Source organism: Heterodontus francisci, chromosome 1 (genome assembly GCF_036365525.1).
Source record: "Heterodontus francisci isolate sHetFra1 chromosome 1, sHetFra1.hap1, whole genome shotgun sequence".
Taxonomy (NCBI): Eukaryota; Metazoa; Chordata; class Chondrichthyes; order Heterodontiformes; family Heterodontidae; genus Heterodontus; species Heterodontus francisci.
In genome coordinates, this window is record NC_090371.1 from 278,141,941 (window position 1) to 278,155,959 (window position 14,019).

Genomic DNA, 14,019 nt, shown 5'->3' on the forward strand with positions numbered 1-14,019 from the left:
CACAAGTCCTCAAAAAAATGAAATTTTAAAAATATGGAAGCACTTTCGTAACAATATTTACAATGTGTATTTACATTTCAGGTCAAACATTCTCTGCTGCATACATGCCAAGGGGCTTTACATGGTTTCCAGCCCCTTGGTATACTATGCCAGGAGAGCCTTAGGCAGTGGCTCCAGGTACACATCTGCATGCTGTTGTTTAGCTTTATGCCTGAAAGAGAAGGGAAGCAGGGATTTGGCCAGTGGTCTGGATTAGGGCAGCCTCCAGAACCAAAGGGATGGTCACTGACAACCAGGTAAGTTGTGGAGAGACAGAGTGGGCTTTCGGAGGGTCTCGGTGGAGGGGATGCCTGAGGGCAAATGGGGCTAAACTTTCCTTTGTTGGGCCCAGAGCTGTACTTGTGTATCTCCAGAGCACCACAAGAAAAACTTTTTTTCCCTCTTCTAATCCCCAATCCTCTTCCTGCTGTCTTCAACTAGCGGGACAGCTAACAGAGACTTCCCCTCTCAGGAAACCAGTTAAAATCGTGTTATTGGACCCCAATCTGTCTAGTTAAAGAAGGAACATGTCTGGGTTCTGCTGGGTGTCTTTGCCACCTGCTCAGAAGAGTGTGTTAAAATTCCAGCCACCTGTTTGATTTTAACCACAGTTGGATTGAACAGGTTTATATTCACCCCTCATGTGTTAGAAAGATGATACATGCATGCTAACAACTTACAAATTTTTTAAAAAGATGTATATATTTTTTATATTTTCAGCCTGCAGCAAGATTCTTAAGTGTAATTAAACACAACAGCCAAAAAGGGAATGGGAATGTGACTTATATTCCTGCATGACATATACATAAATTTTATGGTACCATTATTGGCTCACATTAATTGAACCTGCAGGTAATTCAGTGTGATTATGGTTTTGTATAACCATTAGTGGAATTTGACCTTCATTACCTCTTCCCGGGGCTTAAATTTAAATGGACGTGTGATCATTTCTCCTCAGAATTACTCCTTCAACTCATTAACAGTGATCATTTATTCAGTCACCTATTGTTCATTAGCCCCTTGGACCCACTCTAAAATGTTTCTCATTGTAGTTGGTGGGTCTATAGATGATAATGAGTAACAATGTATGCTCTCAAACATAACCTTGTTACTGTTGAAATGGTTCAGATTCACGAGGTTAGAAATGTTGGAAAACTGTTGTAAAATGTAAGAATAAAAAGAAAATACTTTTTCACAATCTCAGGATATCATAAAGCATGCTTCAGCACTGAAGAACTTCGGATGCTTAGCCACTGTTATACTGTAGGAAATTTGCACACAGCTAAGTCCAACAAACAGCAATAAAATAAATGAGATGTTGGTTGAAGAATAGATATTGGCATGGACATTTCCCCAGTTCTTCTTTAAGTAACGCTGTAGGATCTTTAACATCCACCTGAGAGGGCAGACAGGATTATGGTTTAATGGCCAGAATTTTTTGTTGGCCGGGGGCCCTGTCCGCTGGCCGAAATGTCAGTGGCAAGCCTGCCTCTGCCGAGCCTGGGGAGCCAGACCGGAATTTTACGCTCCCCAGGCCTTTAGTTGGTCTTGAGAGGGACTCCCACCGCCTTAATGCAGGAAGCCCCGCCTAATGGAGCTGCTGGCCAATCAGCGGGCCGGCAGCTCTTAGTCCCAGCAGTGCCACCGGGTGTGGTGGCCACTGCTGGAACTACACCCAGCCATTGGAAGAAGAAGGATATCCCTGGAAAAAAGGTAGGTATTTAGGGGTCAGGCCCCAGCGAGGCAAGGGGGGTTGGTTATGGCTGCAGGGGGAGTGTTGTGCGTTGGGGGCAGTTGGGGCTTCAGGGGCGGCCCTCCGTGGGGCACAGGGTGCCCGATCAGGAAGGACCCCGCCCCCTCCACAACCTGCAAGAAGGCCACCTGCTTTCATCAGGCTGGCCTTTTGAGGCCTCAGCCGCCTGCCTACCAAGGGTATAATATCTGTGGCAGGGGGCAGAGGCCACTTAAGGGCTTTGATTGGCCAAGGGCAGGTGGGAGGAGGTCGGGAATGCTAACCCCCCCCCCCCTCACACCTCCCACTCAATTTTACGCATTTCCCTCCTCCCTCCACCCCTCCCTCCCAACCACCAGCCCGCTTGTTGGGAGGTGTAAAATTCCAGCCAATGTCTCTTTCAACAGTGCAGCACTCCATTGGAGTGTCAGCATGATAGTCTGCTCAAACGTTCAGAACTAGTGGCTCATAAGCAAGACTACTACAAACAGAGCCACCGCTGATACCTAATGATCATGTCATGATAAAGCAATGAGTTTCACCAGACACATCCCCTTGCCTTTCTTCACCCCCCCCCCCCCCCCCCCGCCCGCCGCACTATTCCCTATTCTTTAGGTGCAGTCTCAGGCAGGAGGTAAGGTGGCATCTAATGTTATAAATGTTTAGCTAAGGTATGTCAGTAAAATATTTCTTTACTTTAACAGGTGCAATTTTTGATGAATCTGCCAAGAAGGACGATGAGGTGTTTCGACTGGCTGTAACGGACCTCAACACGAATGAGGAAATTTTACAGACGGAGAAAATTACATTTTCTGTGACATTTGTGGACAGCAACAATCCTTTTCAGGTTGTCCAGGAAGGTAAGAATCAATTATCAAACGTTTAGGCTTAAATTTGTCTTGTAATCATTTGCATTGATGCCCGATTGTTGCTCCAGTTTACTGATAAGAAGTGATTTTTTTGTCTCATGTTCCAGTCGAAAAATGATGATCCTTCAATTATTGAGCTGATTTGCGCAATAAACTAAAGCAGTTGGCTCAATTCTCTCTTCCAGCTTTAGTGAGATGCATTAGAAATGTATCATTCAGAAAACTCTGGGTTGTCCATTTTTTGATGAACCGAACCCAACTTTACAGTAGAATTGGTGGAAGAAGTTAACCTAACTCAACCGACCGGGAACTGATCAGATCAGACCGGACTCCCATTTTACACTCTGTTGGATTTTACACTCCGTTGACCTCAGTCGGTGGAGCGTAAGATTGGGCAGGCGTGTGAATCGAACAAGCAAACTGATTGCATCCGTTTCCCGTGAGCAGGTTAGGCTGAAATGACCCCTAAGTACTTGCGATTCGTTCTGCAGCCGTGTCGGTGCTTCTAAGCTGGATTGTCATCAACATTGCAGCATATGTCTGGGCGGAGACTGTCATTTTTTTCTAAATCTTCATATATTGGCTGAAACTTGTATTGAATAAAAGATTCATACTTGACAGGAGTATTCCAAGTAAGATATGACAGAATGGGGTAGATTTTCAATTTAATCTGCAGTAATGAAAACCCCTGCTTCCATTGGATATCTTGGCGAGCCGTGACTCACAATGCCAGCTTCACTCCCCGACAGTGGCCAATTGAAAATCCACCCAGATATTTCATTATAAGGCCACTGGTTTAATGTGATTTTAAGAAATCAAATTCTGTTATTCTGAGATTGTGTGACTTTTACTGGGATTTTGGAAATTGCCGGGGTGTGGGCAGTGTTGGGGGGAAGCAGGTTGGTGGCAATTCAGCACTTCCGCAAGGAACCAAACACAATTTTAGAAGCTTACTTTACTAGACCTCTTGTGCCCCCCAGTTGGTTTGGATTAGGCTGGGGAAACTATCATTGCTTCCCCCCCACCCCCACCCCTCCCAGTTCATGCCGCAGGTTAGCAATGGCAGATCAGACCCAGATGATGTCATAGAAAGAATAAATAAAAACAAAAAGTGCTGGAAATACTCAGCAGATCTGGCAGCATCGGTAGAGAGAGAAGCAGAGTTAACGTTTCAGATCTGTGACCTTTCATCACTGACCTGAAACATTGACTCTGCTTCTCTCTCCAAAGATGCTGCCAGACCTGCTGAGTATTTCCAGCACTTTCTGTTCTTATTTCAGATTTCCAACGTCTGCAGTATTTTGCTTTTATTATTGTAGAACGAATATCCTCCTGACAGTAGGATCCAAAGCTGAGTCGATCTAAAATCCAAACTGCACAACCATTTTTCTCCCTGCTAAAAATCTGGTCCAGAATTGCTTGTGGATGCTGAGGAACAACTGGAGCTTTCTGCACTGAGATGAATAGAGTTTTGTTGGGTAAGGGTATCAAAGGATGCAAAGTATTGGCAGGAAAATGCAATTGAGGTGCAGATCAGCTGCAATCTAATTGAATGGAAGAACAGGTTTGAGGGCTGAAGGCCTACTCCTGTTCCTAATGTAACGGCAATGTACTGTGTGTGGTGCACGTGCTGACATTGCAGGTGCAAAGTGTGTGCACCTCTCCAGGTCTGGTGTTCTCGGGAGCAAGAAAATATTGTGAAATTTCATTTTTTTTTTCTCAGTCAGGAGAAAACCTGATTGTATCAATTTAACCTCCCACTACAACACCCCCCACCGCCGCCCCCCCCCCCCCACCCCCCAGTACATTCAGGAATTGATAAGAGGAAACTGTTAAACTAGGGCTCTTGGGGTAGTTTCTCTTGAAGAATGCAAACTCGTTTGACTGATCATATTGAGGTCAAAACTGAGCAGTCAATCGTTTTAGCAAACTGAGCAGTGACGGTGCGTATTTGAATACTCTTCAAACCTGGGGGAGGATGAACTTCCTCGGAGCTCACCTGGCTCCACCCCATAACAGAAACCCCGTTCACATGTGCAGACTGGGTTTCTGCTGCAGTTCTGCCAAAGTTACAGAAGCAGGAAATTCTCCTCCCCCACCCCCAATCCCCGTCCTCTCTCTTTTTTAATTATTGTTCTTAGCTTTTGGGTGTTGCTGACAAGGACAACATTGATTGCCCATCCCTGTTTGCGCTTGAGAAGGTGGTGGTGCACTGCCTTCTTGAACCACTGACGTCCGTGTGGTGTAGGTACTCCCACAGTGGTCTTATGTAGGGGGTTCCAGGATTTTGACCCAGCGACAATGAAGCAACTTTGATATATTTCCAAGTCAGGATGGTGCATGACTTGGAGGTGGTGGTGTTCCTTATGTTATATTAACTCATCTCATTTCATTTATATTGTATTAATTCATAGTATATTCTGTTATCTCATTTTAAACATTATCTCATTATATTGTCTAATTTAATCTCATATTAATTATACCATTCATTTAAAGGTTGTTAGTAAAATAGTTAGTTTCAGGTGATGCGTTACGATGTTTTAAAACCTAAATATTTATTGAAGAAAGCATTAAGGCTTTAAACTGACATATCTTGTGTGTACCTCATTCACCCATAATATCAACCGATGTGTGCCACCCTAATTGCACACAGGTGGCAAATAATCCATTCGATCTTTATGCAGCCTGTACATCGCCTGATGGTGACACTGTGTCTCAAAACGCTTTGTTGGAGAAGTTGTAACGACTGTGATTCTGCTGGTGGTCTCCTTCTCTCTGAGCATAGTGACAGCTTCCCATTTTGTGGTGCTTTGGAAGTAACTGGGCCATAGGAATGAAAACAATTGTGTGCAGTCAGATTTTCCATCAGTGAGTTCTGCTGCCCCGAATGCCTCAGGACATGCCAGCAGTGAGCCAGTGATACAGCACACTTCACAAAGCTGTACTCCCTGATCATTTCCCTAGGGCGTACCCAGGACAAATAGTCACTTAAATATATCCCATGGACTGATTCTAATTATTTCATGTTTTTTTGCCTTAACGAGTTGGGAGAGATAAGCATACTCCTTGGATCAAAAATCCTTCTCAATGGCGTTAACTACTGCTCTTTTGTTTTTTCTAAAGCCACACTAGTTCACTACAAGAGGGCTACTTATCAGGCCTTGGCATACTCCTGTCTGAGCACCCAACCTTGATGGAGCTCACCTACATGTTTCAATTGGGCTTAACTCCCTCCAGTAAAACAGAGTAATTTCAGGAAATATTGTCCATCCCAGAGCTGCAGCAGGGACACTTGGCTGGTTTTAATAGCCAGGCCTCACTTAACATGCCGATTGCCAACCTCCTGACCAAGAGGACTAGGGAGTCAGTATGAAGCAGCTGGCCAGCTGTTGAAATTGGCTGACAGCGGGTCCCCAGGCTATGGTCCCCTGGGATAGGGTAAGTGCTCCGGGAGAGGGAGGAGGAAGCCCGAGGCATAGGAGGCCCACTGTTTCCTTATGGGTTCCTGGAGGAAGACTTCATTTTTTAAAGCCTATCTCGTTGGGTCTCTTGTATTGCTGGCTGCTACTCCCAGCAATTAGGGGAAGCCCACCCCTCCCCCACAGCTCAGGCCTCAGGTTAAAATGGCAAAATGGACCCTGATGATTCTATTTAGTTGGCCAGATTGGGGCAGGAAAGGAGTGATAAACTCCCCAGCCCTATTTTAACTGCCCCCTCTCCTGCTGCTCCACCAATTCTTGTTTTTCATCAAGCGGCTGGGCAGAGGGGAAATTAAAATCAAGCCCGGCATTCCTTTCCCATCCTTTCACTCCCACAAGGACCAGGTGACAGATCATAAACCCTGCACATTACTGGATAATGTTCCAAAACTGGTCTGACGTCCCCTGGTCTGCTGCATCCAAACCTTTTGCAGGAGACAGCTCAGAAATAAAATGGGCTTCTTTAATCTCAAACATACAAGTACTATGGGTACTGAAGCCTTGTTGGTCTTGGCAGTAAGTGCTGGTTGAGTTGGCATCCTTGCTGTTATATCCCAGTGAGCAAAGTCTTGCTTTCTTTTCAAGCCGTGGCTCATGTGTTCTTGCCCAGATATCATGAATTTTCAGATGTTTAGTACAATGGTTAGCCTACACACTTTAAGCTTTATCTGAAGCAAAATACCTGGAAAATAATAGCTAAAAATGGGATTTAACTAGAGTGTGCCTCGGGGTCATTGTGACTTTGTGTGATAATATATAATGGGTGATGGCTAATCTGGCAGCTGTTTTACATCGCTTGATTTTTATTTTCATTGACTTTAGTATTACCCCAGTATTGTTTTTATTAAGGTGTCTAAGACTCAGAATGATGTTTAAGACCCTACCTTAACCTTACCTCAGTTCTGATGAAAGGTCGCAGACCTGAAACATTAACTCTGCTTCTCTCTCCACAGATGCTACTGGACCTGCTGAGTATTTCCAGCACTTTGTTTTTATTTCAGAATTCCAGCATCTGCACTATTGCTCTTCATCCCACTTCAATTTGAATGCTTTGTGTCCACCCTTCTCTCAAGACACAATGTACATGTAAAGACTTATATGTTGAGTTTTCCATGGTTTCAAATCCCTGCATGGCCTCTCCCCTCCCTATCTCTATAACCCCCTCCAGCTGTACAAGTCTCTGAGATATCAGCACTCCTTCAATTCTGGCCTCTTGCACATCCCTGATTTTAATCTCTCCAGCATTGGCAGCCATGCCTTCATCAGCCTAGGCCCCAAGCTCTGGAATTTCCTCCCTAAACCTCTCTGACTCTCTGCCTCTCCTCCTTTAAAATGCTACTTAAAATCTACCTCTTTGGCTAAGCATTTGGTCACTTGACCAGATATCTCCTTATGTGGCACGGAGTCAAATTTTGTTGGATAACATTCCTGTGAAGCACCTACTACATTATAGGTGCTATATAAATGAAGGTGGTTGTTCCTATGGCACGATTCATCAGATTGGAATGCTGAAAGGATTCTATCTCCCCAATGTGTCTTCTGGCTTTTGCTCTGAAACAGAATAGAAGGATTATGGATGTCTTTGTGTGTTGTTGTTGGAGATTAGCACATTTTACAGTATTGAAGCTCTTTTATTTTTGTTGTTTGAATGATAAATGCTCCTGGCGTTTTCTCATCCCCTCGTACTAGACTTCTCACACGTATGACAAAACAGACAATGTTTCAGCAAAGGCTGACTGGCAAATGAAAATGAAAAATACCTTTCTGTTTATTAAAAAAGAAGGGAAAAGGACAAGCATGAAACGTATAGTTGTTCAGGTCCCGATCTATAATTGGAAATGAATGTTCAGCATTTGAAAGCCTGGAATTTTGGAAAAGCATTTATGCATGGAGTTTCTTTATCAAACAATGAATGAGGTATCTCTTAATACTGGTCATAAATTATAAAGTGGGATTGTGCCAAAACCACCAACCAATGCTGATTAAATCCTGTTTATTGATCACAATTATAGTTCTGCCCTGAAGGTTAACCAAACATATCTTGGATGGTGATTGCTTTTTTTATATATAGGCTGCATTTGGAAAGTTCATTAAATCTGAATTTAAACTTTATTAAGAAGCAGCAGACCTCATATGCTCACTGTCATGAAACCCTCTCCACCCCTTCAGTTGTCTCTGCCTATCCGTGGCTAAAATCCTCATCCATGCCATTACATGTCTCAGCTATTCCAACACTGTCTCAGCAGCCTTCGCAACCTCCACCTTCTGTCAACTTCAGCTCATCCAAAACTCTGCTGTCTGAATCTGACCCTGTACCAAGTCATGTCCTTGTTGATCTACATTGGCTTCTGGACCCCCAACAGCTCAAATTTAAAATTGTCATGGAAGCACAACATTGCCTCAAGCTGTGTAACTTGGGTGGGAAGTTGCAATTGGGCTGCTTTTTTCTGCCTGCGCAACTTGCTTAATTCCAGCAAAAGCAAGCAATCTGCAGGTGGATTCACTGAGGTAAAGGATAGGCGGGGCTCTTCAGCCCATGTAAAATATAAAAACCTCGAGGAAGGCAATGGGAAACCACTTCATCTCCTCTTCCTTATTAAGTGGCTCAAGGATCTCACAGATTTGAGTCAGGGCCTGCCTTAGGGCAAAACCCAATGAACAGATGGACAGAGGCACAGTTGGACTCTTGTTGGATTTGGTTCTTGATGGCTTTCAAATCAAGAGATCTTTTAAAGCAATGTATATGAACAGTCTGCTCGATGCAAACTGTAGCCACTTTGGCAGTCAGGTTGTCATTTTCAACGACGCATTTGACAATAAGCAATGGCATCACTGCTGAACATCAGTGTCAACACATCAGCTCCCACTGGTGCCTGATAGTGCAAACCTGCTGTGGAATTGCAGTCAATGTTACCTAGCTATCACCACCACTGGGAATAAATTGGGTTTGAATTGACATGTTTGCCCAAAATAGCTGTCAGAGGACACAGCAAGGCAAAATATTAAGAATAGTAAAAAGAAACATTAGAAGGGAGAACATTTTAAAGCACCTTGGAATGTGCAGATAACAATGAAAGCGTGAGTTGCTCAGTCTTGACTCTAAGGCAACTTTTAAATTTACATTGAATCCTTCCCAATGCTTGTGTTGGGTGGACTCTTGCCAGTAAAGTGCTGGTGTAATTTGCATCTCGGTTATACTGGCAACAGGCTACTCACTCTGCTGTTAAGAAGGTGCAGCAGAGCTCTGAACAAGATTAGAATGTGACTCCTCGGTCTCCCAATTTCTGCTTTGTTTTCATCTGATTGTAAAACCCTGATGAGACTGACCTGGCTTTTCCTAGCTCTGTAACCTTCTCCAATCTTCAGATCTTCGCACTCCTCCAATTTTGACTTCTCGCGAATTCCTAATTTTAACTCCTCCACCATTAGCAGCCGTGTCTTCAGCTGCCTGGGCCCTAAGCTCTGGAATTCCCTCCCTTAACTTTTCTGCCTCTCTGGTCATTTAAGCTGCTCCTTAAAATCGACCTCTTTGTCCAAGTTTTGGGCCAACTGATCTAATATCCCCTTTTGTGACTCAGTGTCATTTTTTTATTTATTCATGGGATGTGGGCCTCACTGGCAAGACCAACATTTATATTCCATCTGTAATTGCCCTTGAGAAGATACTGCTGAGGTGCCTTCTTGAATACAACTGAGTGGCTTACTAGGCCATTTCAGAGGGAGGTTAAGAGTCACCCACATTGCTATAGGTCACATGTAGCCCAGACCAGAGACCTAAAGGGCATTAAGGAACCAAGTGGGTTTTTAACAACAAAAACTGTGGCTTCATGGTCACCATTATTGGCAGCAGCTTTTTATTCCTGATTTTACTTAATCTATGGAACTGAAATTCCCCAGCTACGATGGCAGGATTTGAACTCATATCTCCAGATCTTTGTCTAGGTCTCTGAATTACTAGTCCAGTAGCATAATGACTATGTTACCGTCACTTTCCTGTGAAGTACCTTGGGACAATTTACAACATCAAAGACGATATATTAATGCAAGTTGTTGAGTATAAAATAGATTAGCTCTGTGGGAGACAACCTACACTTTGATAGCCTTTGGTTAGACTGCAGCAAGTATAAAGAGCAACTAATGAAATTCTTGGTCTGGGGAGTGGCTTAGTCATTCTTTGCACTAGTTGAGGTGGGACTGCACCCACTATCTGATCCTGCATGGTCAGTGCACTCCCGAACCAAGAATCCAGATGATCGATGGAAATTAGTTCTTGAGTCTCAATAACCTGCTCGATGCTGGTCATGCCTCCATGGCCAGCTCAACTGAGCATAAACCTCAATGTCAGCTCACCTGCCTCGCTGACGGTGGCCCTGAGGTAGGTCCTGGGAGATGCGATGGGACTAATCTACAGGGTGGGATCCAATTGTAACTGTAGCTCCACAGGAAGGCTTTTCTCAAGAAAGCAAAATTATTACTTGACTTTCATTGACCACTAAAAAATTTGCCACCGAATTTTGAAAACAAGGCCTTTAATTGGAGTTAGACCTGTTAATTTGCATATTTAAGGGGCCCAACACCCGTTTTAGGTATCTGCCTAACAAAAGGACCCCACCAATTTAGCAGTGGGACCAATGCCTGCATAGATTTTGCACAGACTGTCCCATTGTTAAATTAATATGCTTTGCATGTGTTTTATAACCGAAAAATGGGCGCTAAGGCATACCGATTTCTAGCCTACTATTTTATTTGAACTGCTGCTACTCGATAACCTTGGAGCAACCACATTATTGTTCTTAACTCCCCGTGTTGCAGCATGTAGATGGCATCAGATGGGGAATTCACCAGTCAAAATCATGTGTATCTGTCAGCCAATAGTATGTATGAAAAAATCAAATGAAACAATCACAAAATTGTGAATAAATTGAATGTATGGGAGCAGTTACAAGCCAGAAAACTCATTGTTGGCTTCAAATGATGATTATTAGCTGCTGGAATTTCACTCTCATGGTTTATGATATTCTCTGAAGTCCCCAGTGTTATTAACATTGTGCAATCTCTTCTGGGTATCTATTTTTCTATAACTATCTGGTAGGCAGTTACTGTTATAACTGTCCTTGAACCACATCCTCAGTAATGTATTTTAAAGTGCTCTGATGCAGCTTAGATTTTCCCTGTCTGAAGTAGACAGAAACATCAATTCTTTCTGAGAGAACGTGCCCACAGATATCTCGGGCTGCTTGCTGATGGCTTAAGACTGCATCATGAACATCTGTATGGTCCACTGAATTTTATGATAAGCAAGACTGTCAGCCTTCTCACTTGTGTGTGAGCCAGCTGCTACTATTTCAGAGTTTTACTGAACAAGCTTCTGTCTCTCAGGGTCTGTAAGCAAACTACCTTCCTTCTTTCCTTACAGTTGACAAGCTGTACTATTCCATTGAAAGGCTATCAATCTCTCCACCAATGCTGTGTGATCTGCTGAGTATTTCCAGCAATTTCTATTTTTATTTCAGATTTCCAGCATCTACAGTATTTTGCTTTTGTACCATTTTCTATACTCTGTTTTCTTAAAGGTGTGTATCTTCGGGTTATCAGTTCAATAATCACATCATGAGATTTAACGTGTCAGGTAACATTATCAGTTCATACTGTTGGCGTGGAGCTTTGCCTGATGAGGGAAAAGAAAGACTTGCATTTATATAGCATCTTTGATGACCACTGGATGTTCCCGTGTTGCAGCATGTGAAACGTGGCAGTCAATTTGCATACAGCAATCTCCCTTAAACAACAATGTGATAATGGCCAGATAACCTAGTTCAGTGGGTGTTGGTTAAGGGACAAATGTTGGCCGGGGTTAACTCCACTGCTCCTTTTTGAAATAGCATCATCGGATCTTTTATGCACATCTGAGAGGGAAGACAGGGCCTCAATTTAATTTCCTTATCCGAAAAACAGCACCTCCAGCAGTGCAGCACTCCCTCAGTACTGCATTGGAGTGTCAGCCTAAATTTTTGTGCTTAGGTCCTAGAGTAGGACTTAAACCCAGAAACCTCTAACTCAGAGGCAAGAGTGTTACCAGCTGAGCCACAGCTATTGCTAGTACACAATGAGGCCATTTCTCTCCAGACCTGGTTGGCATCCACAGCCGGGATTAAAATTGAGCCATGGTCTGAATGAGGTCATCAGACTTTTATGTTTTGAATGAGGCCCTCAACTTGCTGAAACCTGCCTGAGAAAATGGTACGGAGCAAAAATGTGGAGTGTACAAGGTGAGTATTATACTAGCGAATTTGAACCCCATCGTACCCTGGTCTCGTCAGGCAAGGGGTGGGGAATGGGGATTAAAATCTGGGTTTAAGAGTTCAGGCATATAATACCACTGGCACCAGCCACATTCAAGGCAGTCCAATTGTGCACAGGGGGCCTCAAACAGACCTTAGGCCCTTATTTGCAAATGCAAATGGCTTGTTCCAGTGCAGGGCCCTGGATGCCTAGTTTTTGTCCTCTGACAGGTGGTCCACTTCCAGCTCACAATACGCATGCTTCATGTCCACCATAATGGAGGTCTTGCTGCCATTAAGTGTCCAGAAAGCAGGTACAAGACCATTGAATTTTTCATGTATGTGAAGGCTTCTTAGCTGATGACGTCTGCAGTTAGAAGTGAGACTACCTAGGTACTTGGTGAAAGAGTCAAAACACTAAGGGGGTGATGGGAATTTAAATAATATTTCAATGCTGACATATCTATTGAAAATCCATGTTAAAATTTGATGAAGAGTTACCAGGAGGCTACATTAATATATTACGATGGTTAGAATGGATACTATGGGAGCTGTGGATTTTCAAGGTTCAAGGCATTTCATTTGGTCTTGGTCCCTGTAGTTGGAAATTGGAGGCACAAGAGGTTCCATTGACATAACTGTCGGTCCTGTTTGGGAAGGCTCGAGCAGGGGAAATAGTCCTAGGCTGGCTTCAGATAAGGATTGGGCATAACTTGTTTTGCCCTCCCGTTCGTCTTCTTCAATGTCCTTCTGTGAGGCATGTCGTACTCTCTTTAGTGTCAATAGATGATATGGACACACAATGAAAAGTTTAAGTGGGGCATCACAGTAAACACTCATCCACATGGTATGAAAGTTGACTTGGCATCATGTATGCCTATCATCAGATATGCCACATATGAAGCTCGCTACACTCGCTTGCGACAACCTGCCTTTGCACCAACTGCAAAAGAGCATCTCTTACTTTTTCCATTGCTCATACCAACATACTTGTGGCAACTGTGATAATTTAGTGTCAAGTTTGAGCCTGCCAGATATTATGATCATTTCACAGAGAATCCTCACAGCCTCATAAAGAAAACAGATCTGTTTATATTCTGTTCCATTTTATTCATCTTTCATCCTGTCTCATCCATTCCTATCCTCTCTTCCTATCCTGTCCTCCTCTCCCCTAGCTCCTATGAATAAATGTTTAGTGACTCATCTTTTCATTGGAAGGAAAGCATCAATTTCAGATTTTGCTAACCTAATGTCAAGCACATATAAATATACACTGATGGCCCAGAGAAATAACAGCATGCATGGTCTTTCAGTGAAGGCTTTCACTTGTTAATCACTGAAATGTTCTGCGTTCTAGTCAGAAGATCTTCAAGGAGACAATAGGGTGTTTAATTTCACCCATTTATTCAGGTTAATGACTCTTGTTAAAGTGGTACATGTAGGAATTTTACACAATGACATTAACCAGCAGGCCAGCTGAGCGAATGAAGCCTTTGAGTCATCAGTTCAGGGCTTAAACCAAGCAAGTGGGAATCTTGGCCTAAACCCATATTTTAATTTGGATTAAAATGTGTATAATCTATAAATTATCAGGTAAGCAATGAAGTCGATGAAAATTT

The 14,019-nt window shown here is 43.3% G+C and overlaps 1 protein-coding gene across 2 annotated transcripts in view; it reads left to right on the plus strand.

Annotated features, from left to right (window-relative positions):
• grid2 (glutamate receptor, ionotropic, delta 2) overlaps nucleotides 1-14,019 on the plus strand; it is an 894,599-nt gene that overhangs the window by 156,034 nt on the left and 724,546 nt on the right. For both annotated transcript variants that reach the window (XM_068045980.1, XM_068045987.1), the window contains exon 2: nucleotides 2,476-2,631. In XM_068045980.1, coding sequence (XP_067902081.1) covers nucleotides 2,476-2,631 — 156 coding nt within the window. The remainder of the gene's footprint in view (nucleotides 1-2,475; nucleotides 2,632-14,019) is intronic.